The sequence below is a fragment of the Nerophis ophidion genome, linkage group LG09, assembly GCF_033978795.1.
Source record: "Nerophis ophidion isolate RoL-2023_Sa linkage group LG09, RoL_Noph_v1.0, whole genome shotgun sequence".
Classification (NCBI taxonomy): Eukaryota; Metazoa; Chordata; class Actinopteri; order Syngnathiformes; family Syngnathidae; genus Nerophis; species Nerophis ophidion.
Window position 1 is genome coordinate 37,954,829 of NC_084619.1, and position 16,931 is coordinate 37,971,759.

Consider the following 16,931-nt stretch of genomic DNA (forward strand, 5'->3'; position numbering starts at 1 on the left):
TCCAAGTCCGAGTCCATGGTTCTCGCCCGGAAAAGGGTGGAGTGGCATCTCCGGGTTGGGGAGGAGACCCTGCCCCAAGTGGAGGAGTTCAAGTACCTAGGAGTCTTGTTCACGAGTGGGGGAAGAGTGGATCGTGAGATCGACAGGCGGATCGGTGCGGCGTCTTCAGTAATGCGGACGTTGTATCGATCCGTTGTGGTGAAGAAGGAGCTGAGCCGGAAGGCAAAGCTCTCAATTTACCGGTCGATCTACGTTCCCATCCTCACCTATGGTCATGAGCTTTGGGTCATGAACGAAAGGATAAGATCACGGGTACAAGCGGCCGAAATGAGTTTCCTCCGCCGGGTGGCGGGGCTCTCCCTTAGAGATAGGGTGAGAAGCTCTGCCATCCGGGAGGAGCTCAACGTAAAGCCGCTGCTCCTCCACATCGAGAGGAGCCAGATGAGGTGGTTCGGGCATCTGGTCAGGATGCCACCCGAACGCCTCCCTAGGGATGTGTTTAGGGCACGTCCAGCTGGTAGGAGGCCACGGGGAAGACCCAGGACACCAGCGCCCCCCGCGACCCCAAATGGAATAAGCAATAGAAAATGGATGGATGGGATATGTATATCTGTGGGCTAATAAGAAAATGTGATTAGATGTAAACTATTGCATTCGAACCTACATTTTGACTCTGGTGGTACTTTTCTGTCATTTAACTTCAATATTATCTTACTGTTTTATTTGTATTTTTTAATAAATAAGTGCTCATATTCAATATACACACATATAACACTTTCAGTTCCACCTGGTTAAAGAAAAACGGCCTTTTCTGTCCTCAGTTGCTTGGGGGGAATTATAGAATCAGCACTTCAATGTTCATCTCTTTTTCTTGTGGTCTTAACTCAAAGGTAATTTTCTTAGGATTGAACAAAATCAATTGTATATATACACATGCAATATGATAATATAGACTAAGTGCATTCTTGGGGTTTTAAGATACGATTCCATTACAAAAATCTACAAATAATAACAACTAAAAAAATAAAAAATAAAAATGATAATAGTACTAGTAGTAATAATAATAATACTAGTAATAATAATAATTATATATATTTTTTATTAATATTGTTTATATTAATTGCTTCCTTTTTTCGGTTTGTCTCTTTTTCCTGCTCTTTTTTTTATTTTATTTTTTATATATTTTTTTACATTTTTTAACGTTATTTTTGAAATAATACACTTTCTCATCCTGAAAAAAATAAATACCGATTTTTTCTCGAGGTTGTTTTTCAGTGCCATTGAGTATTTTTCTTTCGCATAGCTTCCTCTGCTGGACACATTAACGCAGTACACCAATGCGTTTTGGCCAGACAATTTAACACATATCGTCAAAAAAAGGGAGAACACGAAGACTAATCTTTAAGGTATATGTATTTGATTTGTAGTATCAGATATGCATACTATAGACTTTTATTATCGAGTAAACAGTTAAACGTCTAACGCTATTTGGAGTAAATTAATTTCACAGACATGCGATGGCGACTTGTCCGGGGTGTACCCCACCTTCCGCCCGAATGCAGCTGAGATAGGCTCCAGCGACCCCGTAAGGGAACAAGCGGTAGAAAATCGGATGGATGGATATTATTTGTGCTCTTTGTACATTGTTGGAGAATAATGTGGTTAAGAAAAAAAGATATACAAATTTACGAGGACAACCTGAAGGCAGCATGAGATACGTTCAGGAGCATTTGGTCTAAACCGGATTTGTAATATTTGACGTTTTGGTGCGATGGACGCCCAACCACCGCCAAAGCCGTGGGAACGGTGTATTCCCGGGACGATCGGCACACCTGTAAATTACAGGTAAAACGTGAAAGAGTTTGTTCCGTTTATTTCGAAACATCGCTCCATTTGTTTGTGTGAAGGCGAAAGCAACAACGCCGCTCGCTTGCTAACTCATGCTAACGTCAAAGCTGCCGGTGTTGATATTAAAGGGGATACGTCGATGCAAAGATATCGATATAGTTGTATATTTTACTTTATTTTACTTACCTCCTGTGTAATTTTAACCACTTTGAGAGAGTAGTGAACAAGTAAGTCATGTTGTTTTGCTAACACGGCCTATCGTGGCCTTCAGTTCTGCTATCCATAGTTGACATTTGTGTACATGGTCATTCAATACTTAAAGTACGTCATTTAACTTGTTCATTACTTTTTTTTTTTCTACGAACTCAATCATCTTTACTAATGTGGTTTTGGTGCTGATCAGTAACTTTGCTCTGAGATATTGCTTATTTCACTGCTCTTATTTGATTGAATTTGAGAGTCATACTAGATGTGACCTGTTGATGTGGCAACACTTGGCTTGTTCATTACAAGGTGTTTACCAAAATCATAAACCAAACAACTGTATTATGCTCCACAAACAGGTCGTCGGACTTTGGACCTCGTGCAGGCCTGTCGGTGCCAACTGGCCCTCCTGTCCTGACCAGAGTTGCACCACCATTGCCTCCTCGTGCCGTCCAGCAGTCATACCGTCCGGCTTACAGCGCCTTCAACACTTCCTACAGCCCGTATGGGAGCTCCATGTATGGCGGCTACAGCCCCCACAGCTACAGTGGTGGCTATGGTTTTGGAGGATACGGTCGTTTCCCGCGTGCAGACGAAGTTGTCCCCAGTCGGTTTGTGCAACAGGCGGAAGAAAGCAGCCGTGGTGCTTTCCAGTCAATCGAAAGCATCGTCCAAGCCTTCGCCTCTGTTAGCATGATGCTGGACGCCACATTTTCAGCTGTTTATAACAGCTTCCGGGCTGTGTTGGATGTGGCCAACCACCTGACGCGGTTACGAGCACATCTCACCAGGGTTTTGTCAGCATTTGCGCTGGTCCGCACCTTGAGATACCTCTACCGACGCTTACAGAGACTACTAGGACGGAGGTCAGATGCTGAGGTTGAGGATTTATGGGCAGACAGTGCATGTGACGCGCTAACTACTAGTGCACCCAGAGGCCCCGCAGCAGCGATGGACGATCAGACTGTTAAGTCGTGGCCGATCTTTTTGTTTTTCGCTGTTGTCTTTGGGGGACCCTACCTCATTTGGAAACTGCTCCGGTCTGCCACTGGCTCTGAAGACAAGGGTGAGATGTAGTATTGGTTAATAAGTAAATAAATGTTTATAAGGTCATGAATAGCCCTGGGTTCAATCCCGGGCTCGGGATCTTTCTGTGTGGAGTTTGCATGTCCTCCCCGTGACTGCGTGGGTTCCCTCCATTTACTCTGGCTTCCTCCCACCTCCAAAGGCATGCACCTGGGGATAGGTTGATTGGCAAGTTACACTAAATTGGCCCTAGTGTATGAATGTGATTGTGAATGTTACCTGTCTATCTGTGTTGGCCCTGCGATGAGGTGGCGACTTGTCCAGGGTCTACTTCGCCTTCTGCCCGATTATAGCTGAGATAGGCTCCAGCGGCCCCGAAGGGAATACGTGGTAGAAAATGGATGGATGGATGTTTATAACATTGTTGGCTTGGTATGGATATTTGACTAAATTTGCATGTTAAACCAAACTTGAGGTCTGGACCCAAAGTGAGTACATTTTATTGAATTGGCAAATAAAATGATAAAAGCTCTTTATTGCTTTATGAAGAGGATGTTAATGTTTTGGCAGTACATTAATATCACAACCTTCAAGCTTTGTTTTTGTGACAGAGGTCTTAACTCAAAACACTTGTACCTCACATCAATGTCTCCCACTGAATTTAATTGAAAACTATTTAATTTGTGCTTGCCCTCCGCCCCAACACCCCTAAAATATTGCTGTTTTAACATGTAACAAGGCTTTTGAAAATAAATACAAACTTCTACGTATAAAATATTGTATTAACACAATATACAAACCCTGTTTCCATATGAGGTGGGAAATTGTGTTAGATGTAAGTATAAGCGGAATACAATGATTTGCAAATCATTTCCAACCCACATTCAGTTGAATATGCTACAAAGACAACATATTTGATGTTCAAACTGATAAACATTTTTTTTTTTTGCAAATAATCATTAACTTTAGAATTTGATGCCAGCAACATGTGACAAAAAAGTTGGGAAAGGTGGCAATAAATACTGATAAAGTTGAGGAATGCTCATCAAAAACTTATTTGGAACATCCCACAGGTGTGCAGGCTAATTGGGAACAGTTGGGTGCCATGATTGAGTATAAAAGCAGCTTCCATGAAATGCTAAGTAATTCACAAACAAGGATGGGGTGAGGGTCACCACTTTGTAAGCATATTGTCGAACAGTTTTAGAACAACATTTTCAACGAGCTATTGCAAGGAATTTAGGGATTTTATCATCTACAGTCCCTAAAATAATCAAAAAGTTCAGATACTCTGGAGAAATCACTGCACGTAAGTGATGACATTACGGACTTTTGATCCCTCAGGCGGTACTGCATCAAAAACCGACATCAGCGTGTAAAGGATATCACCACATGGGCTCAGGAACATTTCTTAAAACCACTGTCAGTAACTACAGTTGGTCGCTACATCTGTAAGTGCAAGTTTAAACTCTACTATGCAAAGCCAAAGCCATTTATCAACAACACCGAGGAACGCCGCCGGCTTGGCTGGGCCCGAGCTCACCTAAGATGGACTGATGCAAAGTGGAAAGGTGTTCTGTGGTCTGACGAGTCCACATTTCAAATTATATTTGGAAAGAGAGGACGTGGTGTCTTCCAGAACAAAAAGGAAAATAACCATTCGGATTGTTATAGGCGCAAAGTTCAAAAGCCAGCATCTGTAATGGTATAAGGGTGTATTAGTGCCCAAGGCATGGGTAACTTACACATCTGTGAAGGCACCATTAATGCTGAAAGGTACATACAGGTTTTGGAACAACATATGTTGTCATCCAAGCAACGTTATCATGGACGCCCCTGCTTATTTCAGCAAGACAAGTGTTACAACAGCGTAGCTTCGTAAAAAAAGAGTGCGAGTACTTTCCTGGCCCGCCTGCATTCCAGACCTGTCTCCCATCGAAAATGTGTGGCGCATTATGAAGCGTAAAATACGACAGCGGAGACCCCGGACTGTTGAACGACTGAAGCTCTACGAGAATGGGAAATAATTCCACATTCAAAGCTTCAACAATTAGTTTCCTCAGTTCCCAAACGTTTATTGAGTGTTGTTAAAAGAAAAGGAGATGTAACACAGTGGTGAACATGTCCTTTCCCAACTACTTTGGCATGTGTTGCAGCCATGAAATTCTAAGTTAATTATTATTTGCAAAAAAAAAAAAAGTTTATATCTTGTCGTTGTAGTGCATTCAATTGAATATGGGTTGAAAAGGATTTGCAAATAATTGTATTCCGTTTATATTTACATTTAACACAATTTCCCAACTCATATGGAAACGGGGTTTGTAATAGCATGTACTACAAACTACAGTTGTTCTATAAGGTAATATAATAGTAATTCACAATATTTACCTTGAAAGGTCGACTTTTAAGGTATATCCTTCCAGCTGCTTCTCTGTCAAACACACCAGTAGCAGCTTTTTTTTATGGTTACATGTACAGATATTATTTTAGCATTCTTAGATGGCGGTATACTCATTCTTCAGTATGGTGCAGACGAGCAATAATATGCTGGGCATGTTTTTCCTCTCAGCACTGTCCTTCACATCCACTTCCTTCCAAGTTCCCATGCTTGAAAAACAAAGTTATGTTCACCTTTAGCTATAAGCTAATGCCAGCAAGTAAGAGCAGATGTTTTGGTCGGCTCTTAAAGGGTTCACTGTGGCATTTGCTACACCAACTAATAGCGGGGATGCTTGTAACTCAAGAGATGGCTCTTACCGCAAGTTGGGACACTCTTAAGTTGCGGCACCACTATATATGATATACAGTATTTCCTTTATATCTACACCTTCACAAAGGGGGTTGAAACAAATTGGGCTGCCACAAATAAAGGAATGTATGGGAAAGACTGAAGAAGTTGCAACAAAAAAAATAGTCCTTGGTGCTCTATTGAGAAAATATCCATCCTAACATATTTATTTGCATAAGATATCTTGAAAATGTTCTCCATCACATTATTTTGTGCCTACTCCTAAGTGTGATTGTGTTGTGTTCTTGTAGCCACAAACTGGGCCAGTGGAGAGGACGACCATGTGGTGGCGAGAGCGGAGTATGATTTTTCAGCTTCGTCCGAAGAGGAGATTTCTTTCCGGGCTGGGGATATGCTCAACCTTGCACCTAAAGGTACATTTTTGGTAGTCTGAAGTCTAAACAATTATTTCTTGGAAAAAAAGCATTCTGGTTGATTAGTGTCTCTTTAGATGGAAATAAAAACCACACAAATACTCCTGTTTTAACAAATATTAATTCCCTAATATATTACTAATATTTATTGTGGTTAAGGTTAGCTATGGCAAATTGCTATTGCTTAGTTTAGCTGAGTTTCTGCTTGCCGAATGTAATCATTTTGCAGCTACAAAATAGGCTAAAGAATGCCCCCTTATTTTCTGGACTATTAGCCCCTACTTTTTTCCAAGCTTTGAACCCTGCTGCTTATACAAGGATGCGGTTAATTTTTTTAAAAGCTAAATTATGGAAGGATTAAGCAAAGAAATCAAACAATGTACTAAAATGATTCACTTTAAGAAACTGTTCAAAGTGTTTACAAAGTACAAGGAAGAAGAATTGTAACAAACATCTTGAACCTTTTTAAAAAAGAAAAATTGTGTTTATCTCATAAAGGATGAATAAATACATCAATGACATTTCTGTTTTATTTGATCAGCCGTTTTTTGCCGTGTTACAGGCACGGTTTGGACACAATTAAGGTATGCTGATAAACACTTAAAACAAATTTCTATGTAAATATCTGAATGTAGCTGAGATAGGCTGCAGCACCCCCCGCCACCCTGAAAGGGACAAGCAGTAGAAAACGGATGGATGGATATCTCATTTCACAAGATACTGGTATACATATCTGTGGCTATCTTCTGTTGCGGCTAATATATTTAAAAAAGTGTTCTTATAAAATTTAGTGGGTGCCGCTTATTGTCCAGAAAATATGTGAAGTGAAAAAACCCATGTTTGATTGATTGAATTGATTTATTGAATCTTTGATTAGTAGATTGCACCGTACAGTACTCATTCCGTACAATTGACCACTGAATGGAACACCCATATAAGTTTTTCAACTTGTTTAGGTCGGGGTCCACGTTAATCAATTCATGGTACAATTATATACTATTAGCATAATACAGTCATCACACAAGTTAATCATCAGCGTATATACATTGAATTATTTACATTATTTACAATCCAGGGAGTCGGATGTGGAGGGGGTTGGGACTGGGGGGGTTAGGGTTGGGTTGCTATCAGCATACTTCAGTCATCAACAATTATATCATCTGAGAAATGGACATTGTAACAGTGTAGGTCTCACTTGGTAGGATATGCACAGCGAGCGGTGACCATAGTGAGCTCAGAAAACAAGAACAAGTATATACATTTGATAATTTACATTTGTTTATTTACATTCCGTGGAGGTGGGGTGTGAGGAGTAGGCTAGGATTGTAGATGTTCTTTTAGTGAGGTTTTGAAGGAGGATAGAGATGCCCTTTCTTTTACACCTGTTGGGAGTGCATTACATATTGATGTGGCATAGAAGGAGAAAGAGTTAAGACCTTTGTCAGATCGGAATCTGGGTTTGACGTGGTTTGTGGAGCTCCCCCTGGTGTTGTGGTTATGGTGGTCACGTAAGTCTTCCCTAGAGGTTTTATTAAAAAATGTTGTTAAAAATTGCTGTAGAACCTCTAAGGTTAAACACAATCTGTAATGAGATGTTGTGAGTTTGGCTGACATCTTGGATAGGAAAGAGTATAATTGTCATTGATGAAATACAGTCGTCCCTTATTTATTGTGTTTAAATGTGATCGGATTGTTTTTAATGAATCAAATATTTTCTTAGTTAAAGCATGAAAAACTGTTTACAGCCTTCTAATTTAGTTTTTTTTAATATAAATGATTAGAGCCTTTTAATGATGAATAACACACATAAAGTCACTTCTATACTTGTTTTACCCAATAGTAGCCTCTAGAGCAGTGGTCCCCAAACTAAGGCCCGCGGGCCAGATCCGGCCCACCAGCATTCGAGATCTGGCCCGCGGGAAGTCCCAAGTTAAAAAAAAAAAGAAAAGATTATTATTATTATTTTTTTAATCTGTCCTTTCTAATCCATTTTCTACCGCTTGTTGCTTGTTACTCTCAGAGTCTCCTAGCCGCTAAGGCAAAGCACATTGTCTAAAAATGCATTTTCCAATCGATTACGTGATATCATATATATATATATATATATATATACACATACACACTAGGGCTGGGCAACGATTAAAAATTTTAATCAAAAGTTAATCGCACTATTTCTCTGATTAATCGCGATTAACTGCATTGTATACGCAAAGCCCAATAATGAATTCAAAAGTAGTGTGTAGTGCACCTTTATTGGAATATTCCCCCACATGAACAAAAGCGCAAAAACATTTGTTGTGCAAACACAATTTAAATCAGTCATTGTTAAACAGTAGCAGTTAAATAGCATATTTTATGAAAATCAACTCAAAAAATGTAAATACAAACATTTGAGCTTACTACTATCACTGCCAGGGTATTTAAGTTATCCTGTTTGTTATGGAAAATAAATATAATCTACATACAAATCTCTGAGCCACAATCATAACATCTGAGCAGGCAATTTCTGAGGTAACAGCAGAAACATTTTTTTTATCAGGGATCTTATGTTTAAAAAAACCTATATTATAGGTAGTGGGCTGTTTTAGGGAATTTTTGATCAAATTATCCGTAGTAGCAATATTAATAATGTTGTGTTTATTCTGCGTAGTGCACTTAAAATAATTATGACCATATCTAGGAATTGATATGATGGGAATTTTCCGATTGTTTGCTTGGTGCTTTGATAAACTGAACGCATATACACGGTACTATATTGTGATGTTATGAGCCAGGGAATAAAATAACTACCCTACACAGCATGCAACAGGAGTGACGAGCATGCGCGGTAGCCTGGTATAGGTTGTGTCGTCATGACGGCATCTTGTATGTTGTGATATGCACGCTCTGAAAGCAAACGTTAAGAACTCAGCCAACACTCCTCGTCTGCATTATTCATAAAAACACAGACAACACATATACTCCGCTGCTTCACAGGCCGCTGGATGTAGCCGGCAAATTATTCCCATGCTAGCTAGCCGGTCTAGCAAGCACGCGTCATTCAGTCCAAAACGGCCCGATCTATCCACATTCAGAATTGTCTGGCGGTCGTAAGTGATCCCGGAGTGACCACGCTGTAAGCCAGCCATGAAATTTGCAGAATTGTCCGGTATTTTTGCCAAATGTTCCATCTTTACCAAGAGCCCCTCGACGCCGGGCGACGCCATCTTGTTAAGAAAAGGCGTTAACAAAATAAAAGCATGTAAACAACATACGCAAATGTGCGATAAAATAATTGTCGGCGTTAATAGATTGATGAGTTAGTTAACTCATAATTAACGCATTAATTTGCCCACCCCTAATATATACACATATATATACATATATATATATATATATATATATATATATATATATATATATATATATATATATATCTATCAGGGCTACGAATCTTTGGGTGTCCCACGATTCCATTTAATATCGATTCTTGGGGTCGCGATTTGATTCTATATCGATTTTTTTTCAATTCAACGCGATTCAAAACGAATAACACCCATAAAGTAACTTCTGTAACTTCTTTTATTCAATAGTGGCCTCCAGAGCAGTGGTCGCCAAACTAAGGCCCGCGGGCCAGATCCGGCCCGCCAGCGTTCGAGATCTGGCCCGCGGGAAGTCCCAAGTTAAAGAATCTTTATTTTTTTTATTTTTTTATTTTTTTAAATCTGTCCTTTCTAATCCATTTTCTACCGCTTGTTGCTTGTTACTCTCAAAGTCTCCCAGCCGGTAAGGCAAATCACATGGTCTAAAAATGCATTTTCCAATCGATTACGTGATATCATATATATATAAATGATAAATGGGTTGTACTTGTATAGCGCTTTTCTACCTTCAAGGTACTCAAAGCGCTTTGACACTACTTCCACATTTACCCATTCACACACACATTCACACACTGATGGAGGGAGCTGCCATGCAAGGCGCCAACCAGCACCCATCAGGAGCAAGGGTGAAGTGTCTTGCTCAGGACACAACGGACATGACGAGGTTGGTTCTAGGTGGGATTTGAACCAGTGACCCTCGGGTTGCGCACGGCCACTCTTTCACTGCGCCACGCCGTGTATATATATATATATATATATATATATATATATATATATATATATGTATATATATATATATTAGGGCTACAAATCTTTGGGTTTCCCACGATTTGATTTAATATCGATTCTTGGGGTTGCGATTCGATTATATATCGTTTTTTTTCGATTCAACGCGACTCTCGATTCAAAAATGATATTTTTCTGATTCAAAACGATTCTGTATTCATTCAATACATAGGATTTCAGCAGGATCCACCCCTGTCTGCTGACATGCAAGCAGAGTAGTAGATTTGAAAAAAAAAAAAAAGCTTTTATAATCGTGAAGGACAATGTTTTATTAACTGATTGCAATAATGTACATTTGTTTTAATTATTAAACGAACCAAAAATATTACTTATTTTATCTTTGTGAAAATATTGGACACAGTGTGTTGTCAAGCTAATGACAAGCGATGCAAGTATAAGCCACTGTGACACTATTGTTCTTTTTTTTTTCATTTTTATAAATGTCTACTTACAATGTCAATGAGGGATTTTTAATCACTGCTATGCTGAAATTATAACTAATATTGATTCTGTTGTTGATGATATTCATTTTTGTTTCACTACTATTGGTTTGTTCTGTGTCGTGTTTGTGTCTCCTCAATTGCTCTGTTTATTGCAATTCTGAGTGTTGCTAGGTCAGGTTTGGTTTTGGAATTGGATTGCATTGTTGTGGTATTTCTGTGTATTGGTTTGTTGGATTGATAAAAAAAAAAAAAATTGATAAAAAAAAAAAAAATGAGAATCTGTCCTGAATCACACAACGTGAGAATCGCGATTCGTATTCGAATCGATTTATATATATATATATATATATATATATAACAGTGGGGCAAAAAAGTATTTATTAAGCCACCAATTGTGCAAGTTCTCCCACTTAAAATGACGACAGAGGTCTGTAATTTGTATCATAGGTACACTTCAACTGTGAGGGACAGAATGTAAAAAAAAATCCAGGAATTCACATTGTAGGAATTTTAAATAATTTATTTGTAAATTATTGTGGAAAATAAGTATTTGGTCACTTCAAACCAGGAAGATCTCTGGCTCTCACAGACCTGTAATTTATTTTTTAAGAAGCTCTTCTGTCCTCCACTCGTTACCTGTATTAATGGCACTTGTTTGAACTCTTTATCTGTATAAAAGACACCTGTCCACAGCCTCAAACAGTCAGACTCCAAACTCCACTATGGCAAATACCAAAGAGCTGTCGAAGGACACCAGGAAAAGAATTGTAGACCTGCACCAGACTGGGAAGAGTGAATCTACAATAGGCAAGCAGTTTGGTGTGAAAAAATCAACTGTGGGAGCAATTATCAGAAAGTGGAAGACATACAAGACCACTGATAATCTCCCTCAATCTGGGGCTCCACGCAAGATCTCGTCCCGTGGGGTCAAAATGATCATGAGAACGGTGAGCAAAAATCCCAGAACCAAACGGGTTCTGGGAGTTTGCCTGAAGTTTGCCAGAGAGCACATGAATGATACAGCAGAGGATTGGGAGAATGTCATGTGGTCAGATGAAACCAAAATATAACTTTTTGGTATAAACTCAACTTGTCGTATTTGGAGGAAGAATAATACTGAATTGCATCCCAAGAAACACCATACCTACTGTGAAGCATAGGGGTGGAAACATCATGCTTTGGGGCTCTTTTTCTGCTAAGCGGACAGGACGACTGATCCGTGTTAAGAAAAGAATGAATGGAGCCATGTATCGTGAGATTTTGAGCCAAAACCTCCTTCCTTCGTGAGAGCTTTGAAAATGAAACGTGACTGGGTCTTCCAGCATGACAATGATCCCAAACACACCGCCCAGTCAACAAAGGAGTGGCTCTGTGAGAAGCATTTGAAAGTCCTGGAGTGGCCTAGCAAGTCTCCAGACCTCAACCTCATAGAAAATCTGTGGAGGGAGTTGAAAGTCTGTGTTGCTCGGCGACAGCCCCAAAACATCACTGCTCTCGAGAAAACCTGCATAGAGGAATGGGCCAATATACCAGCTACTGTGTGTGCAAACCTGGTAAAGACCTATTGTAATCGTTTGACCTCTGTTATTGCCAACAAAGGTTATATTACAAAGTATTGAGTTGAATTTTTGTTATTGACCAAATACTTATTTTCCACCATAATTTACAAATAAATTCTTTAAAATTCCCACAATGTGAATTCCTGGATTTTTTTTCACATTCTGTCTCTCACTGTTGAAGTGTACCTATGATGAAAATTACAAACCTCTGTCATCATTTTCTTCTGTCATCATTTTAAGTGGGAGAACTTGCACTAAATATTTTTTTCCCCCACTGTATAATTATATATATATATATATATATATATATATATATATATATATATATATATATACACACACACCGTATTTCCTTGATTAGCCGCCGGGCATGTAATATGCGCCTGCCTTGAATTACTGCCGGGTAAAACTCTCTACCCAAATTTATTAGTGCATGCTTACTTTTACCGCCGGGTCAAATTCGTGACGTCACGAGTGACGCTTCCCCTGCCGTCATTTTCAAAATTTGCAGAGGAGTTTTTCTTTGCTTTTACCGTGTGTAAACCAGGGGTCTTGTTCCACAGCCATACAGATCACACTAATGGTTGTGATATAAACATTTTTTAACACTCTTACTAATATGCGCCACACTCTGTGAACCCTAACCAAACAAGAATAACAAACACATTTCTGGAGAACATTGGCGCTGTAACACATTATAAACGCAACATAAGAATTACCCAGCATTCCAATGCATCCATGACTCTTGGCTATATTATACACCCGCTAGCACCAAACCCGGCCCCTTTCCCCCCCTCTCCGTGCGTCAGTTGAGGTGGGCGGGGTTGGGGGCGCGTGTATAATATAGCCAAGAGTCATGGATGCATTGGATTTCTGGGTAATTCTTATATTGCGTTTATAATGTGTTACAGAGCCATTGTTCTCCAGTAATGTGTTTGTTATTCTTGTTTCGTTAGGGTTCACAGAGTGTGGCGCATATTAGTAAGAGTTTTAAAGTTGTTTATATCACAAACGGTATGGCTGTGGAACAAGTATGCATTGCAATCTCATATGAGAAGCAGCGAAATGCATGTGTCCTACCGGCACGCGGATAGCATGGCGCAAACGTGGGCGCGATGACATGTTGTAAAGCAGTAGTCCCCAACCACCGGGCCGCGGCCGCAGAAGAATTATATATATATATATATATATATATATATATATATTTATTTTTTTGATCACACTTAATTTTTTACTGCATGGCATTGGTAAGCGCAGGGGTGAGAAGTGGTTTTAAAATATTTAGCGCCTGGTTACTTTTACCGCATGCCTTGAATAAGCGCAGGAGTGAGAAGAGGTTTTAAATTAATTAGCGCCCCGGCAGTTATTCAAGGAAATACTGTGTATATATATATATATATATATATATATATATATATATATATATATATATATATATATATATATATATATATATATATATATATATATATATATATATATATATATATATACATATATATATATATATATATATATATATATATATATATATATACATATATATATATATATATATATATATATATATATATATATATGAGACATATTTTAACCCAATGCGGCCCGTGGTTCAAAAGGTTTGGGGACCCCTGCTCAAGAGTGTTCTAATTACAGTACTTACTGGTAGCCTGGAGGGTCCTCCAAGTGTCATTGCTATGACCGTCACTAGGGGTGTAACGATTTATTGATAAAAATATAATTAAAACATTAGAGCGCTCCTGTTGTGTAGAGGAACTTAGACCAGACTACACACATTGGCAAGATCCTTGCTTTGACGTTTAGAGCCCTTTGCTGAAGCTCATATCTGACAAACCATATACACAGAAATGGTTTGACAAAAGTGTCTTTTTAAAAATCAGTTCTTGAAAAATGTTGGATACAGTGTGAATTGTAATAAAAATCGCTCTTTCGGCGTAAATACATTTTTTTGCGGACCCCCTAAAAGTTTCTTAGTGGAGATCTGCATGGCTGTATTATATTTACTTCAGGGTTTTTGTATTATATGTATGTTAAGTCTTTGTAAACACAACCTCGACACAGCAACACATACAAATACTACTATGCTCGTAAAACACTCCATACACTCTAAAACCTTTGTAATATGAACATGAAAGCTTAAATGACTACTGAAATCTAAATTTTTTAAAATCCGCAATATATTGGGATTTCAATAATTGACCTGTGAAGTGGCTATGGAACACTGTAACTAACAATATTAACAATATAGCAAAAATCTTACAGCTATCTGTGACAGTAAGTTTAAAAGAGAACTACGGTTGTGCAATAGACATTTTATGATAAAAAAGATATGAATTTGGTCGGAAATAGAGTTCACCGTGATAATACATGTTGATGACGCATTCTGTGTCCTGCAAACTTGACAGCGACAAGTAAATTAATGCATCCTCAATGTACTGTAACATTCTTGCTAGTGGTTTGTTAACGTCACTCTACCCGTGCAAAGCCACTTCTAATTTAGCAATCCTCACCTCCATGGCGGTAAATAAACTAAGTCTCTTGCATGTAACATTATCACTGGAGGCCGAGTAACAGCTAAACATGCCACACTGCAAGGAAAAATTATCAGCTAACCACAAGCTAGAGCTCTTAAATATTAACGGAGATGGGCGGATCAATACAAATATTGACAGTAACAATATCAAGTTGGATAAATCTACAGTGGTTAGAGGGGTATTTTCTTATAAAAATATTTTTATTGTTTTTGCTTTACATGCAAAAAGCAAATAATTAAAATCAGAGCCAATTGTAGGAAATAATTCAAATGTTTTATGGATATTATTGCGCCACCATTCTGTCTTTTTTTCTGATTATAATGAAAATCAACACTATCCCTGCAACCACTGCAAGTTTGTAGTATTTCCCATGAACTGATGTAAAGTAGCCAAACAGAAGAATAAGTACCTATTACATTTCACGTTTTCCTTAGTGTGCATACGGTCAGTATTTCAATCGATCCGCCCACCCTTACCAGAGAATCATGATCTGCATTTTCAGCAACAAAATTGTGATATACAAGAATCATGCAGCCCTCTTTAGGAGGCCCTCCCCTGTTCATGCCTTTATAGAGTGTTGATATTATATTTTGAATAAATGATGTGCGCGCCAAAATAATACTGTATTTACTGTATTTTGTAAAAAGACATTTTGGGACAGATTCCCTGCTTTGACATCATAACAATCATATTCCTTCTCTTTAGAGCAACAGCCTCGTGTGCGTGGCTGGCTGCTGGCCAGCCTGGAGGGTCAGACTACAGGCCTCGTCCCAGCCAATTACGTGAAGGTCCTCGGCAAGAGGAAAGGCCACAAGCACATAGAGATGGAGAGGCTCACTGAGGTGCACCAAGGGAACTCGCAAGCCCCCCGAACTGCTGCTGTCGCAAATCTGAATCCATCACCGGAGGAGGTATTAGAGTCCGTGTACAAAGAAACGCCGACTTTCAACGGGATGGGAGCTTCCGAGTCCAACACGGTGGTTGACATCCCGCCAAAAACAGACCTGTGATGTTTTTGTTTGTTTTGTATGAAAGTTTGTCAGATATTATCACAGTTCTCAGGTTTTCAGGAGGTGTGCTTCATTGTTTCTGTTGGCTCAACACATCAATGTAGATTTGTGGACATGCCTCACTAAGGTTCATCATGACTAATAATGCTTTTCTGAGCTTGTCTGCTCTAAAGAATCAGTGTGTTTGTCATTAAATAATTTATAATGAAAGGTGTGTGTGTAATCCTACTGTGTATCGCCTTTAAAACAATATTTTCATCAAATGGTTGAATGATAAACTGTTATTTTCATAACCATGTACAATATTTTTGGAATAAGCAACTAAATTGTGCTTATCCTGAAACAAATAAAAACATTATTTTGGAAAATAGATCCGTTCAAAAGACTATGTGATTTGCTTGTCTGACTTAACAGTTGTTCACATTACTACCACAAGACAGTAGCTCCTAAAACGTGACTTATGTAATATGAAACTTTTGTCGTAGTTAAGGATGTTTTAGGAAAGACAACCTTTGTCTCCTAGCAACCGGACGCCCTGCTTCCGGCTGCAGTGCGCAACAGAAAAACGGACCAACTCAGGCGACTGTAAGGTGATTCGAATTTACACTGAAGCTCTAGTTTTTGAATGCCATTTTTGATTCTTAACGTGAAGGCAATCGGAGTGGAATTTTTTTTTATTTTCTTAATATTAATATTTGACATGCAGATCACCTTACCAAATTACAGCAGTGCGCAGTTGGAACACATGTTGCGTTCAGGTTAAACATTTATAATTTGTCACAACATCTCTGTATTCAACATTCCTTTACAACACGTCACATTGTTTGGCCAGGATAGTTGTAAAAGCATTATAAATTAAAGACTTACAAAAAAAAATCACAATGACATGTGAGAGGTATTTGCGATCCAACCCGTCACCACCAAAAAGCAGCGTTTACCAGGAGCCCCTGAAGGCACCACATTCTGCCCCGCAAAG

The 16,931-nt window shown here is 38.8% G+C and overlaps 1 protein-coding gene across 2 annotated transcripts; it reads left to right on the forward strand.

Moving 5' to 3' along the window:
• Positions 1 to 1,541: 1,541 nt before the first annotated feature.
• Positions 1,542 to 16,325, forward strand: pex13 (peroxisomal biogenesis factor 13). Of its 2 annotated transcripts, none has more exons than XM_061910945.1 (4): positions 1,542 to 1,845; positions 2,412 to 3,118; positions 6,118 to 6,240; positions 15,651 to 16,325. In XM_061910945.1, the coding sequence occupies exons 1-4, from the start codon at positions 1,772 to 1,774 to the stop codon at positions 15,953 to 15,955; spliced, it is 1,209 nt and encodes a 402-aa protein (XP_061766929.1). In that variant the 5' UTR covers positions 1,542 to 1,771; the 3' UTR covers positions 15,956 to 16,325. The 2 variants fall into 2 exon arrangements, with proteins under 2 accessions (XP_061766929.1, XP_061766930.1); XM_061910946.1 differs by lacking the exon at positions 1,542 to 1,845 and adding an exon at positions 1,894 to 2,075.
• The last annotated feature ends 606 nt before the right edge of the window (positions 16,326 to 16,931 follow it).